The following is a 15208-nucleotide window of genomic DNA, read 5'->3' as shown; positions in this document are numbered from 1 at the left end:
GCATTCTTCTGAGAAGGAGATCTCGGTAGAAGACTGCCACTTCTTCATGACCTGCATGTCTCCAGGACCCAGAGACGTGTGTCAGAGCTGAACCTTCTCACCTTGGTCATGGTCTGTTTCTCCCTCTTCCCTTTGGCAGGAGGCTGCAGTCGATCCAGACCAGAACCTGTCATTTTCCCCTCGGCGGTCAGACTGATCACCTGGAAGTTGTGAAGGCCCCTTCCAACAAGAAATGCTCACAGTGAAAGTGATAGCAAAGAGGCTGTGTGAATGCGTAATTCAGGAAATTTCTGACTGCAGTATAAATGAATTTTCTTAAATGCATTGGTGATAAAGCTTAAATAGTTTTGAAAGAATTATTTTCCCCCGGTAAAATGCGCTGTCCTAGTGATCATTCAGAGGTGGCTGTGCATCTCTTCTCAGTACAAACATCAGCAAAAGCAGTGATGAATTATAAAATTAGATGTGGTTTTGTGTATCGTCAAATGTTAGAAGAGAACAAAAGATAAGTTTCTTTCTAAAATTCTATTTATTCAAATGAACACTTTGAAATGATCAGTTCCAGCACTCCCATCATGTTCAGTCATGCCAGAGTGGACCATGGTGCCGATATTGTTGGTCATGCTCGAGGGACCGTCAGTGGCGTTGTCGTGGGTCATACCAGAGTGGACATCTGTAGTATTTGAATGAGTCATTCCCTCTGTGATGTCGTTGGCCATGCCACTGTGGACCTCTGTGGCGTTGTCGTTGTCCATGCCACTGTGGACCTCTGTGGAGTTGTCATTGGCCACTTCCTCCGTTACGTTGTCGTTGGTCATGCCAGAGTGAACATCTGTAGTATTCGAATGAGTCATTCCCTCTGTGGCATCATGGGAAATGGAGTGGACCTCTGTGGAGTTGTCGTTGGCCACTACCTCGGTTGCGTTGTCGTTGGCCATGCCACTCTGGACCTCTGTGGAATTGTCGTTGGCCACTACCTCGGTTGCGTTGTCGTTGGCCATGCCACTGTGGACCATTGTGGCGTTGTCGTTGGCCACTACCTCGGTTGCGTTGTCGTTGGCCATGCCACTGTGGACCTCTGTGGAGTTGTCGTTGGCCACTACTTCTGTTGCGTTGTCGTTGGCCATGCCACTGTGGACCTCTGTGGAGTTGTCATTGGCCACTCCTTCTGTTGCGTTGTCGTTGGTCATGCCAGAGTGAACATCTGTAGTATTCGAATGAGTCATTCCCTCTGTGGCATCATCATGGGAAATGGAGTGGACCTCTGTGGAGTTGTCGTTGGCCACTACCTCGGTTGCGTTGTCGTTGTCCATGCCACTGTGGACCATTGTGGTGTTGTCATTGGCCACTACCTCGGTTGCGTTGTCGTTGGCCATGCCACTGTGGACCTCCGTGGAGTTGTCGTTGGCCACTACCTCGGTTGCGTTGTCGTTGGCCATGCCACTGTGGGCCTCTGTGGTGTTGTCATTGGCCACTACCTCGGTTGCGTTGTCGTTGGTCATGCCAGAGTGAACATGTGTAGTATTCGAATGAGTCATTCCCTCTGTGGCGGCATCATCATGGGAAATGGAGTGGACATCTGTGGAGTTGTCGTTGGCCACTACTTCCGTTGCGTTGTCGTTGGCCATGCCACTGTGGACCTCTGTGGAGTTGTCATTGGCCACTACCTCGGTTGCGTTGTCGTTGGTCATGCCAGAGTGAACATCTGTAGTATTCGAATGAGTCATTCCCTCTGTGGCATCATCATGGGAAATGGAGTGGACCTCTGTGGAGTTGTCGTTGGCCACTACCTCGGTTGCGTTGTCGTTGGCCATGCCACTGTGGACCTCTGTGGCGTTGTCATTGGCCACTACCTCGGTTGCGTTGTCGTTGGCCATGCCACTGTGGACCTCCGTGGAGTTGTCGTTGGCCACTACCTCGGTTGCGTTGTCGTTGTCCATGCCACTGTGGACCTCCGTGGAGTTGTCGTTGGCCACTACCTCGGTTGCGTTGTCGTTGGCCATGCCACTGTGGGCCTCTGTGGTGTTGTCATTGGCCACTGCTTCTGTTGCGTTGTCGTTGGTCATGCCAGAGTGAACATGTGTAGTATTCGAATGAGTCATTCCCTCTGTGGCGGCATCATCATGGGAAATGGAGTGGACATCTGTGGAGTTGTCGTTGGCCACTACCTCTGTTGCGTTGTCGTTGGCCATGCCACTGTGGACCTCTGTTGCGTTGTCGTTGGCCATGCCACTCTGGACCTCTGTGCAGTTGTCATTGGCCACTTCCTCCGTTGCGTTGTCGTTGGTCATGCCAGAGTGAACAGCTGTAGTATTCGAATGAGTCATTCCCTCTGTGGCATCATCATGGGAAATGGAGTGGACCTCTGTGGAGTTGTCGTTGGCCACTACCTCTGTTGCGTTGTCGTTGGCCATGCCACCGTGGACCTCTGTGGAGTTGTCGTTGGCCACTACCTCGGTTGCGTTGTCGTTGGCCATGCCACTGTGGACCTCTGTGGAGTTGTCGTTGGCCACTACCTCTGTGACATTGTCGTGGGACATAGAATGGGCCTCTGTGCTGTTGTCGTTGGTCATTTCCTCAGAAGCGTTGTCATGGTTGATGCTAGAGAGCTCTGCTGTTGCGTTGTCACTGACTGTCAGTCCTTTTGGCTTACTTGAGACCTTGGGTTGCATCTTCGTGAGTTCCACTTCATTGGTTTCCAGTTGCACTGAGAATAAAGGGGGAAGAGAGGGAAAGTTGGTATTAGTACTGAATTTGCTGATGAACAGTCACAATTGACATGGTCTTGCTACTGAAATAAATTAAGATGCTCATACAAACTTCATCTCTAGTGACTAATGGCCAAAATGTGCTTTTGTCAAGCAAAAATCCTTAACTCCTAAGTTAACAAATTGGTGCCCATCTGAGGATTATCCACTTTACTGACTACCAATTCAAATATTAGAAAGATATTTTCTGTTTGACACGCAACTTAAAACTTAAACCTGTGGAAAAACTAGAAATGTCCTCAAAGTCAGCAATAAAAGGGATTTTCTGAACCATTACTCAGTGAGGGAGTAGCAGCTAAACAAGGCTGAGAGATCTTCATTATCAGTGGAAACATTACACGCTAGTGATCACCAACCTTGCTGCTCAAACATGGACTCCATCGACTGGAGGAGGTCAATAGCCTTCTTTATGGAGATGTCATTTGGAGAATCATCTTCACAACACAGACACAAGTTAGCATCTCAAGATAACTTTCAATCTCATAGGAAATGAGTCCTTTACCTTGCACGGTCCTCTGCAGCGTCTCCTCATGGCCGACTGGCACACAAACCCCTGTGGAGACTCAACACTCAGAACGGCATGTGCAAACCTGGCAAGAGAAGTCAATGTTACACACCGTAGTGGAGGAGGACACACAGCAACAATCCACCAGCAGCCACCATCTTTCCTTTCAGAGCAGAAAGTGTGGACTGAAACTTCAGCGGGGGGTTTTTATTCCAGCAGCTTTGTCATACCTCGCAGGTGCTGGTGGTCAATAGTAATTGAACGGCTCTGGTTGGAAGTTCACACCTGTGTCTTTTGTGGCATGTAATGGGGCATTCAGGTGCATCATGGAATGTTTTCAATAGCAGTGACGTTTGAGTTGTTCACGTTTAGAAATTGAAAATGAATAAATATATGACTATATGAAGTTAAAAGAGTAGGTGGTGTCTTTCAGTGTTTGGGACCAAGGTTTTGTCACCAAGACAGAAAAAAAATGAAATGTGATCTCATGTTTGTCTGTATTCCTTGAAAACACTCAGTTACCTGTATAACTTTACCTTAACACGTGGAGCTGATCTACATTTCAAACTCTCATCTCACTACAAGCAGGCGAAATCATTTTCCTCTTGTGGAGTACTCTCACAGTATCCCACCCTTGTGATAGGGCTCAATCATCAAGAGAAAGCAGGTGAAGTTGCCCTGCTGTTTTTTTCATCGTGATGAAAAAACAATCAGGATTGTTAATGGAAAGTCCAGTCTTGAAATTGTCCACTGAGCAGCTCAGTATTGTTGAAGATGAGCAGGAGGTATCTCGGAAGAAAAACCCATGGCTTGTGCTGTTGCCCGTCCCCACCCTTAGGTGGAAACAAGGGATGGATGGGTACTTGAGTCTAAAAAATACTTGGGTGGATAATATGAAATTTAGTTTTACAACTATTACATTTGAACTTGGATGAAACAGGTGGGACTGCATGAGTGGAGATCAGATCAAACCAACGTTCTTATGACAGATTGAACTTCTTTAAAAAAATGAGGCTTGTACTGTAAAAAGAGTTTAATTTGACATAAATACATGACCATCTTTTCACATGTGAATCATCAGTATATTCCATAAGTGTGGGCCTTTCCGTCTCTGTAGCGGTCCAAGTAGCGTAGCGGCTTTTTGTGAGGGAACTTGACCTGCGGAGGATGGTACACTGGAGGACGGATGAACTCGAAGACGGGCTCCCTCATGTCTGAAGGGAATAACACACAGGGCATTACATCTGAACTCATGAATCCGCATCACCATGCCAAGACTCACCAAGTGTGTCGTGAAAAGTCTTGGTGACAGACTCATCCCACTGGCTTTGGAAAAAGGCTAATCCAGCTGGGGTCATGTGATCCTGGTGCTTCCTGTAGAACTCCGCTGTCTTGAAAGTGCGATCCATCAGAGAATGACTGAGGAGACAATGACCGTCACTCACAGCTCAACAGATCTTGTCAAAAGCAATGGCATTTTCACTCACCATGGCAAAGTCCGTGTCTCTTCCTGGTAGTTGATGGTTCTGTCTTGCTTAAAGAGAACGTAGATGTACCGTTGGAAGCCAGTTCCCCTGGCAGGGAAGGGTGGCAGGTAGTGGCACAGCTCCTCTCCAGAGCACACTGCACCACCAGGTATATTTCCTCTGAAACAACAAGTCAGACACTTATGTGAGAATGTGTCAAGAGTGAAAACACATTCCATTTTTGGGTCTGACTTACACCAGCCAGTGGACGTATTCCAAATCGTTGTTCTGGAGATGCTCGTCTGAAACGCGACAGACAAATATTAAGCAACAGTGACATCTTGTGGCACTTACACTTACAATACCACGCTTCCAATTCAAGTTATTTGTTGAATAAATAAACTGACCAACTGCGTGTATCATCACATTTTCAACTTGTACATTTTTTCATATTAACTTGCAGGTGTCGTGTTCACCTGGACAGGTGAGCAGAAGAGTCCACAGAGAGCCCTCCTCTGCTTTAAAGCTGACCAGCGGGGGTAACGCTGCCTGTAATAGACAAACAATCCACAATATGAAGCGACGCATATAGATGAATACTATCATTGGAAAATATCTTGCGAGTCCATGCTTGTTAGCAGTGTATATGATTGTCAATATGAGGACAAATGCACTCACCTCAGTCGGTGTCAAAGTGTTCCCATAATGCACCTGGCTGCTGGGCTCCTGACTGTAGTGGATCTGCAGTGGAATTTGGGGTAGAAAAAAGGCCTGCGGGAAGAGATCTCTGAAGACGCCGTAGTGGTCCGCCAGCTTCTTTATATGATACGGGCCACAGCTGCTCTCCCAGCTCTCCTGAACCCGATCCAGAGGAATTTTGACTGCAGTGAAAAAAAAATGTAGCCCGGTTTATCAGCATGTTGAACGTGTTTATGAAGGTGATGTAAAAGATAACTACATGTGCGCAGACGACAAGCTCTCTCCAGATCAACGTCCTGCTTATTAGCCTTCATCACCTTCCCTCTCTCCCTCACTTCCTTGGTTCTTGATGGTTGATGGCACGGCAGGCCGACGTCCACTCGCTCAGCACCTGTGAATACAAGCAATGATTTAAAAAAATGAAAACATTCTCACCATCTCAGAAGTACTTCAATGAATCCCCATCTCACCATGTTCAGGATCAGCTTGTTCTACATAGCCCCGGTAAGTCTTCCACCAGACCTCTTTATTATTGGCACGCTCAGCATGTGTGATGTAACGATTGTAGGTGCGGTATTTCTCCAGAGACGGCAGATTCGATATGTCAACGTCTTCATTTGGCAGGGGCCCCAAAGGAGGGGTCCTGCGGGAGAGAAACGCTAAATGGAGGGGAGGGAATGCAATAAACATTAGTTTGAAATATGACAATTTGTCAATTTACTCTGAACCTCTTGAATACTAAAAGGAAATACATCATGTGAATAAAGATATGATGTACTTTAAGTGAAACAAATGTAGAGCTCATTCACACCTCCACACAACATACCCTTCAAATAGTACTGCAGGGTTTCAAACACTGGAAGCAATTGCAGTTCCAATAATGAGGGGAAACTTAATGAAGAGTATGGTTTTTGTTTGACTCAAAAACATTAATATTAATGTAATTGACAATGATCAGTGTGTTTCGTTGAAATGTCTCAGGAGTTGGATTTGAGGGTCGCGTTGCTCCGGAAAGGAGTCTGTGGTTACTCTTATGGTCGACGGATTTTGAACCACTTAGATACCAGATCACAACACACGCACAAAAGTATACCCGTCAAGCTTATAAATTACCTGTTGTGAAGAGCGCACGAACATTATTGACCCCTAAACATGTCCCATTCCGCAGGAGCGCGGCAGAGACAGGTCGCAGCACCATCTTGGCTGGTCCAAGTCTCGCGATACTACGGTGTCCACGACTGTCCAATGGAAGTCAGTATCACTTTTCGTCTAAAAGCAAAAAAATATTTTCAAAAAGCAATATTTTCAATAATCTCATAATATTTATATGTATTCAAACACATATATAGATACATCTACGAAAACTCATTCATGTTTATTTAATCATGGTGACAAAGGAAGCGCATTTTCTGATGTCTCTAAATGCATCATGTGACGTCATGGGGTGATGATAGGTCGGATGCTGTGCACAATAATAATTATCAATGCTGGACTGGTGAGTGTTGATGTTTCGTTCATTTAACCCACAAAGAGAAAGACGACCAATACCCAGGCGTGTTGGTTTATAAATATACCAATGTGTTCAATCCATTCAGCATGTATTTGTATGTTTACTCGGAGATCATCCGGCTAGCAACTGCTAGCAACTGTGAGCGATCATACACAACTGCTCTTGTTGTTGTGTGAAACTGAATTGAATGTAACGCGATGGCTCGTCTTTGCTTTTAGTTTTAATGTCCATTCATGTGACAATCCAACACATTCCCTTTTTCGCCTATGGCATGTTGTGTTTTAGTTTCGATTCACGTCTTTAATATTAGACAATGTGACAGTCGTCTTTTTCGCCTATGACATGTTGTGTTTTAGTTTCGATTCGCGCCTTTAATGTTAGCCAATGTGACATTTTGGTAACGCTCAGTTAGTTGTTTCTTAAACCACTCATTACACATTACAAAGATTGAAAGACTTTCCTATACTGAAATTTCAGTCAATATCAATAGGTTAAATTTGTCAGTACGCCATGGTTTTCTCTTTCCATTAAATATATTGTGGTTTAATGGCGTTTACTTTTTGTCCCACATTTTCCGTTTTATTTTTTTAAATGATTCTTATATCGCCTTGTCTTTTCTGGTTTGCTGTTTAAGCACATTTGTTTTGTTAGTTCTCAACATATATCTATGAAGTTCTTTTTAGGTTTCATCAAGTTCAATAGATATAATCTTGCTGTTTGAAATGTGTTCACTAATTCCACAGAAGCTCATACTTCTGCGATGGACAACTCCAACCTGAACTGTTCTATATGTATGGAGCGTTTCCAAGTTCCTGTGACCATCCCCTGCGGGCACACCTTCTGTCAGAAGTGCATCACAATGCACTGGGATGTGAAGCGCAAGTCCGACATAGGACCTCAGTGTCCAATCTGCAATTTCGACTTTCTCACCAGGCCCGTTCTGAAGCAGAACGTGTCACTACTCTCGGTCCTGACTGAGGCAGCGAACACCACCACCTGCAGAGAGACACTGACAAGAGGAAGTGAAGGCACCAGAGCAATGCAGCTGTGCGACCAACACAAGAAACCTCTGATCTATTACTGCAAAGTGGACAAGATGCCGGTGTGTTGCGAGTGTGCGATCTTACAGTGCGACAAACACGACAAGGTTTTGTTGGAGAAGGAGCGAGAAAACCAGAAGGTTTGTTGACATTAATATTTCATGTCATCTCGTGGAAATATTAACGCTGCTTGGCGTGGCTGTGTGCATCAGATGCTGCTGGAGAGGAAGAGCAAAGAGGTGGGCAAGCTCATTGAGGAAACAGAGAGAGGAATGCATGAACTGTCTGAAAACATTGACCATGCTAAGGTGAGCTTTCAAACTATTCTTGGAGAACCTTTGATACGATTGCTTCCCGATAGACTTGAGCATCGCCACCACTTGTTTTTAAATGTTTTTTGTTGCCACTCACAAATCAATAAAATATGCACCCATTTCCATTTAAACGAGGTGACCCTCCAACAGACCTCCAACTGGGTCAACGTCAAGTTCTCCAGCCTGATCAAAGCCTTGGCGGAGAAGCAGAGGGCCACAGAGTTCTTCTTAGAGGAGCAGAAGGAGGCGGTGGTCAGTGGGGCAGAGGAGCGTCTCACAGAAATGGAGGAAAGGATCCAGAAGCTGCGACAAAGTCAGAGTCAGATTGAAGCTCTGCATGAGCTGTCTGACACAGAGCTCATCAAGGTCTGGATACAAACACGTTTCCTCACAAGTCAACTTCCAGTCAAACTTTTTTTTTACTGGAAACTATCATTTTATCCTTCGATTTTGTAGACTTTGTATTTTATGTAATTTTATGAAATTTATATTTACCCCCTTTCCCATTTCATTTTTTTTCATCTCAGTCATTAAATTTGCTTTTGTAATATTTACTACAATTCACTTACTTTCTCTCTATACTATAATTCACATCCATAGCCTAAACATAGCCATTTTTCATTTTAGCCACTGCTTTGTGCCCTCTGATGAAAGGACCATCTCATTGATTATGTGATCTGATTCAGGAGTCCATGTTTGTGGAGGTCCCCTGCCTGAAGACCGTCTACACAGACGTGAGCCCGAACCTTCAGGACCGACTCAACGGCATCACAGATGTTCTGAGTCGGGTCTCCAAACTGGTTTCCGAGGACCTGGAGAAGGCCGTGAGCTCGGCTGTGGATCACGACAAAGATGGTAACGCTGCCTGTGTGAACCGCACCTGGTCACTAAGAGGTCTGTGTCTTATGATGTTGCCGGTCTCTAAGGATCACCTCAGGACAAGAGGCCCGTCCTGGCTGTGGTTCCGAGTCCAGCTACTCCCTATCAGACTGGGAAGGAAGGACTCAACTCCTGTAAGTCATCGCTTACGCTGCCAGAATTTCATTGCATTTCTCTCTTTTGTTTATGTCACCTGTTTGAGGAAGGGGGGATGATAAATGGCCAAAGTACAAAGAATGATTTGCGATTAAAAAGGAAAAGTTCACCTCTTAATCATCATCAGTCTTCTAAAATCATCATGATCATGAACTTGCTTAATGTACCTGTCTTTTCCCATTATAGACCGCTGCTCTCTGACCTTTGACCCCCACACTGCCAACGGGCACCTCTTTCTGTCCCAGGAGAACAGACGGGCAGAACACTTGACCTCTGGGCCTCGACCAGTGCCGTCCCATGAGTCGAGGTTTGACTACACTTGGCAGGTCCTCTGCTTCCAGGGTTTCAGACAGGGGCAGCACTATTGGGAGCTGGAGGTGTCCAAGCCGTGGGCCTACCTTGGGGTAAACCACTGTTTGTGTCTCGGTCCCAGTTTGACACAAATTTAAACTCAGTTCAGGACATTTCTGCAGTGTCACTGTGTAACGTTCTTCCTGCTCACTTCCGTCAGGTCACCTATGACACCATCCCCCGCAAGGAAAAGGGCAAGAAGTGTATGGTGGGAATGAACGAGCTCTCGTGGAGTCTGCAGCTGAATGACCGGCGGCTCAGTGCCTGGCACAACGGCCGGGAGGAGAGACTGACCAGTCAGACGCTGCATAGTCGCATCGGAATGCTGCTGGACTACGAGGAAGGGACGCTGACTTACTATGGCGACGGTCAGACAAGGCTCCACGCTTTCCACTGTGCCTTCACACAGGAGCTCTTCCCTGCCTGCTGGATTGGAGAGGGAGTCAGCATCACCCTCTGCAACTCCTGAGAGGCGGTGCACGCATGGTTTTTAACTTTTTCTAACTTAAAATGAACTCGGTTTTTAACGTCAGCACGCTTTCTTTTCGAGCAGAACACTTTATCAGTGCAACAAGCCACATCTGTTGTATTATAAATCTCAAAACTTGAGCTGGGCGTCTTGGATAATTGGGGTATCCAATTCTCAATGATACTGAAGCTGCAACAGAGCTATTGTCTATAGTAGCATCACCTTGGGAAAATCACAGTAATGACATTTTTAAAATTCAAAGTAAACATAAAAATGATTTTAATGCTCCTTTTAATGTTAATCCAAAAAAAGATTTTATGAAATACATAATACAATAACAAAATACAAGATGTCAGATGATGAATGCTTTGGGTATATTAATAGTATTATTATTGTATTATTGAATATTAATTGTGGAAAAGTACACAGTAGAAATTTTAATCTCGTAAAAAAAAAAGCCATTATTTATAAAATAATGTAAACATCAAAATTTGTTATACCAAAGGCATATACCCTCTTAGCAGCATCTGAAGAAATTAATATATTCATTCGTACAGTAATGGATCAGACTATTCATAGGTGCAGTGTGTGGAAAAAGATATTTACTTTACTACACGGTGGCTAAATATTTGGGATAAAACACAGACTTAGGAGAAATCATTTAACAGTTATTTAAAAATGGAATATAAAAGTGAAGAAGCAGCAGGCACATGATATATAAAAAAATAATGGGATCCAAATAAAGACGGTCAAAAGTACAAGATGAAAATTTAAGACAAGCTGTTACTATTATTGAATTGTCATTACATTGATGCACACATTTGCTGAGATCATGTCCAAGAAGTGAGAATGGAATCTTTTATTTATTATTTATGTATTTATCATGTCGTTGTGTCAATGTTTTCTGATGTATTGTTTGGAATATGAAGATGCACTTTTGCGTGTGTTGTGATGCATTTGTCTGGGAAATGTGGATTCCTACGATCCTGACTGGATGACAGTGAGTGACATTAAATCACCTTCTGACAAGTCAGCTGTTTTTCTTCACGGACACAAGAAATAGACACGAGTTCACTATCAGCGTTTAATGAAACCCACACATGCATTAGTTGAGTTCGTGCTGTCGGTTTTCCAGATTATTCTGCACACAGAGGAAATGGATGCTGCAGCATTCTGACAGTGCAAAGACAGATTACAGATTAGTGAAGGAATAGGAGGTTTGGGGTCCACTTCCCGTAACGGTAGACAGCGAGCCCTCTAAAATCTGAGGCATGACAGTGAGGACACAGAGGACATCCAGGCTAATTCCAAAAAGCTAAAAGTGACAATGAACTCAGGAACACCTTCAACAATAAAAAGTAAAGACATGAAAACCAGTGTCATTGAAAGACACACAAAAGATAGTTGTGTCAAAACAAAGTCAACATGTTAAATGGTGCATAAACTTGTTTTAGTTTGGTAACTGACTTGGTCCACGTTTGAAAAATCACTAGCTGAATTCACTTGGTAGCACACAGTACCACAGTTAGGTGGTCCATTCTGCAGGCCCCTGACCACACTGTCATAAACCATTGCTTGTGTGACATCACAAGTGTTATGCAATTGCATGTTAGAAAAGCTAATCCTTCTCGCTCCCGCCTCTAATCCAGGATCATGCAGTCAACGCTCTAATCTCAGGCAGACATGGTTACAAAAGCTTTGTCTTTTCTCGCCATGTTGACAAAATATTAAAGTATTTCTTCATATATTTACCAATATATATTAGAATCTGTACACTCAAATGATAGAAAAATAATACACTACGTTTAGCTCAGCTACGTCGCTACAAATGTTAAACTAATGTTTGCAAGACGATGGATGCTGAGACAGTCTATCATGATGATAAATATACCGGATAAAGTTGGTTTGAAAAAGGATTCAAACCAAACCAACAAAGATGAGTGGTCTCTGGTTAGCAGGAGGAGATCAGAGAAGATGCCCACAAGACGACAGTTGCCAGTTTACTGGTTCTTCTTGTCCTCAGGCGGAGAATATGGAGGGGGTTTGTCCTGCAGGTGGAAGACAAGTCAACACACCATTCTTCATATAATGGCATTCTATATTTACAAACAATGGCTCAATGGAGGTTGAAACTGGAAAGACTTTTACTGAAATAAAGACAGTTTCTCATGAATTCATTCAATTGCAGATGGAGTTTAAATCCCATTTAGCATCAAGTTGGCTCAGACGGAACACTATAAATATAGTTGAATGGCACTGTTACAGGGATGGAAAAATGGTAAATAAATGTTAATTGAAAAAATGAAACAAAATTAAATTGGGAATAAAAAAGGGGTATAAAAGAAAAGAACTCTTCAAATGTGGGATGAAACTACGATTCTCACCTCCGGCAGATACACGTGCGTAGGTGGTAACGTGGCAGCAGTTGCACTAGCAGCTGCCTCTGCAGCTTTGGCCTCCGCTGTAAAGAGAGAGTTAGTTCACGTCTCAGTAACTTCTTCCACTCAGAGACGTCAGTGGCTGAAAACAGATACAATCGATGGTGTGTGTAACCAACTGGTATTGATACCAAAGCGTGGTGACATACATAAATGTGGTTAATCATCAAGGCAGTCCATATACTCACTTCAAGAAACGACACTGAACATTAGATGAAACAGCTTTGTTACTGAGAATGGATAATCTCTCTTTTTTTAACAATCACAAGCACAAATGTAAATATTACAAAACCAGTCGTATACAAACTGAAATCTTCAAATAAATAATAAAAAAATAATTTAATTACATGAGTAGGATTGAAAACAGTAAACTCAAGTTCCATCACACTACAATACTGTACATTAGTTATTTAAGAGTGTATGAATGGATGGATTTGTTTCAATACACACCTGCAGCTGAAGAGGGGAGGTCTGGGTCATGTGGGGGCTGCTGGCCAAGAGGAGCGGAATAGGGAGGTGGAGGCATGTAGGCAGCTGAGGCGTCAAACATGGGTGGCGGGTAGAAGCCATCTATTTCGCAAAAAGATCATGTCATGTCAAGTTAAAAAAAATGTATAACATGATAGTATCCATTATTCTAGAGAGGATACCTGCTGGGGGAGGGTTGGCATAGGAGTAACCAGGTGGTGGTCCACCAGGGTACATGCCATTGGAGGGAGGAGGAGGGTAGGCATAGGCCCCGTTGGCCATGTAGGGACAGCCTCCAAAGCCGGCTGTCACTGGCTGACCTTTGGACACTGTTTGTGAAAGAGGAATTCATTCGAAAGACGACCTTTTTACGTCATGTGTGTCTGTAGTAGGGGTGCTACTGCTCTCTCACTCTTAAAGAAATGAATAATAAGTCAAATGAAAACATTCTTGGAAGAACCCGAAGCAATGGTAATGACAATCTGCCAAAAATAAGTCATCATCAAGTGGAGCTTTCCACGCTATAAAAGCTGATATAAAGACATGAAAATGTAATCTTACTCTGAGAAGCAACCTGCAGCATGTGCTGGCCGAACTCAATGGCCCCTCCTGCAGTGAAGATCAGCTTGAAATTGGAACTGCCCTCCCAGCCACCTGGAGGAAAGAATGAGTTTGAATCTGAAGCATCTGAATAAACACTGCTGTTACCTTTTCAATAACTGCATTTTCCTCACTGTATAGAACTTCAGAATTAAACCAACACACACTTTATCTAAGTATCTTAAATACTTAATATAAATAGTAATCTAAAATCAATCTCTCATGACCAAATATGATAGTTATTACACAGAATAGTTTCCAAACCATTTTAATTTAGTCATAGTGTGCACCCTCATCCAGCTGCTGCTGTGGTGTTCAGGTGTTCATTTCTGTTTTATGACCCATCTCAGCTCTAGGTTGTTCATGTGCTACAGTGAAGAGGCAAATGCAGCACTTATTTCTGCAAACAAATATGAGAAGACAGCAACAAAACAAGCTGTAACCGAGTGTCATCCATCTAAAGAAAATGATCCTTGGGATGGTCTTTTACTCTGTCCTTCACGTGATCTGCTTATTAAATCCATTTCTATTTTTAAAACTAAAAAGCTAAATAAAGATGAGAGAATGAGCGATATGAAGTGGGTTGAAATTGAAACAAACTGTCGCATTTAGGCTTGAAATCACTGACCTCCTGGCTCTGCGTTGATGGTGCCTTTGATATAATTGGCCCCCAGGACTGGTTGCTTCACTTCACAACCCTTCAGTAGGTAGAAAGGCATCATAAAAGAGCGCAGCGCATCACGACCTTTGGCCACGAAGATCACCTAAACGGCATAAAATGCCACAATTGAGAGATTTTCACCATAAAAACAGAATGAGGTACTGTACTTTTACCCTGTATGGAGTCAGGTAAACGCTTCCTTTCTTGCTCTTTCTGAAAGCCTCAGGGAGACCGTCAGCATCACTGAAGACCAGCTCCACATGGTCATAGTTCATGAGCACACTGGAGAAAGACAACAGCGCTTTGATGGAAACTGATGTGAAAAATGACTGAACAGTTATACTAGAAATACATGCTACAAAACTGCATAATGGGAATGTAATAAGCGCTGTGATGATTATTATTTTAACACCAATTAAAAAAGAAAAATATATATTAAATTGGGATGGGCGATACAGAAAAGACTTAGCAGGTGAATAAATGGTTTAAGTCGACCAGGTGGGGAAAATGGGACTAAGAGATGAGGCCACTCTTCAGACAGGAGCAAGTGTTCTGTAGTAACCTTAATCCAAAGTTATATTTAAATGTAAACACACAATTCCCTCTACACTCATTTACAGTACAGTCATTGCTGCTCTCAAAGACAGCTGCTTGTTTCCATCACCGGTAACAGGATTAGGCTCACATTGGACCATGTTATGACACAGCTTTTTGTGACTGGAAGACTCTGGAAGATCCGTCTATATGCAGATATGCATGCTGTATGTGAAGACTGAAACACAGTCATGTGTCGTGCGTGACGAACAGAATGCATTCAAGTTTAAGGTTAGGATCAAAAAATTGTAGGCGATTTTACACACCAACACTAACACCCTTGCCCACTG

At 43.5% G+C, this 15208-nt stretch overlaps 3 protein-coding genes across 4 annotated transcripts in view; 1 reads left to right on the top strand and 2 right to left on the bottom strand.

Annotated features, from left to right (window-relative positions):
- Nucleotides 1-4280: 4280 nt before the first annotated feature.
- On the bottom strand, nt 4281-6688 carry mrpl38 (mitochondrial ribosomal protein L38). Its single transcript, XM_053846925.1, has 9 exons — nt 6552-6688; nt 5909-6097; nt 5698-5829; nt 5418-5620; nt 5216-5288; nt 4996-5041; nt 4761-4919; nt 4556-4692; nt 4281-4487 (listed from the first exon to the last, which is right to left on the bottom strand). Exons 1-9 carry the CDS (start codon nt 6634-6636, stop codon nt 4351-4353), a joined length of 1161 nt encoding a protein of 386 aa, XP_053702900.1. The 5' UTR covers nt 6637-6688; the 3' UTR covers nt 4281-4350.
- Nucleotides 6689-6875: 187 nt separating this feature from the next.
- trim65 (tripartite motif containing 65) lies at nt 6876-11178 on the top strand. 2 transcript variants are annotated; one of them, XM_053869700.1, is made up of 8 exons: nt 6876-6933; nt 7692-8128; nt 8201-8296; nt 8438-8668; nt 8989-9157; nt 9229-9315; nt 9524-9741; nt 9849-11178. In XM_053869700.1, the coding sequence occupies exons 2-8, from the start codon at nt 7709-7711 to the stop codon at nt 10155-10157; spliced, it is 1530 nt and encodes a 509-aa protein (XP_053725675.1). In that variant the 5' UTR covers nt 6876-6933; nt 7692-7708; the 3' UTR covers nt 10158-11178. The 2 variants fall into 2 exon arrangements, with proteins under 2 accessions (XP_053725675.1, XP_053725666.1); XM_053869691.1 differs by lacking the exon at nt 6876-6933 and having other exon boundaries at nt 6940-8128; nt 8201-8668.
- The window catches only part of wbp2 (WW domain binding protein 2), a 4685-nt gene continuing 355 nt past the window's right edge, over nt 10879-15208 (bottom strand). The window contains exons 2-8 of the mRNA XM_053869713.1: nt 14498-14606; nt 14292-14427; nt 13625-13717; nt 13246-13392; nt 13046-13165; nt 12542-12618; nt 10879-12205 (exon numbers count right to left, since the gene is read on the bottom strand). Of these exons, the coding sequence (XP_053725688.1) occupies nt 12158-12205; nt 12542-12618; nt 13046-13165; nt 13246-13392; nt 13625-13717; nt 14292-14427; nt 14498-14606 (730 nt within the window). The 3' untranslated portion in view covers nt 10879-12157. The remainder of the gene's footprint in view (nt 12206-12541; nt 12619-13045; nt 13166-13245; nt 13393-13624; nt 13718-14291; nt 14428-14497; nt 14607-15208) is intronic.

Source organism: Synchiropus splendidus, chromosome 1, assembly GCF_027744825.2.
Source record: "Synchiropus splendidus isolate RoL2022-P1 chromosome 1, RoL_Sspl_1.0, whole genome shotgun sequence".
Taxonomy (NCBI): Eukaryota; Metazoa; Chordata; class Actinopteri; order Syngnathiformes; family Callionymidae; genus Synchiropus; species Synchiropus splendidus.
This window is presented reverse-complemented; position numbering and strand designations above follow the sequence as displayed.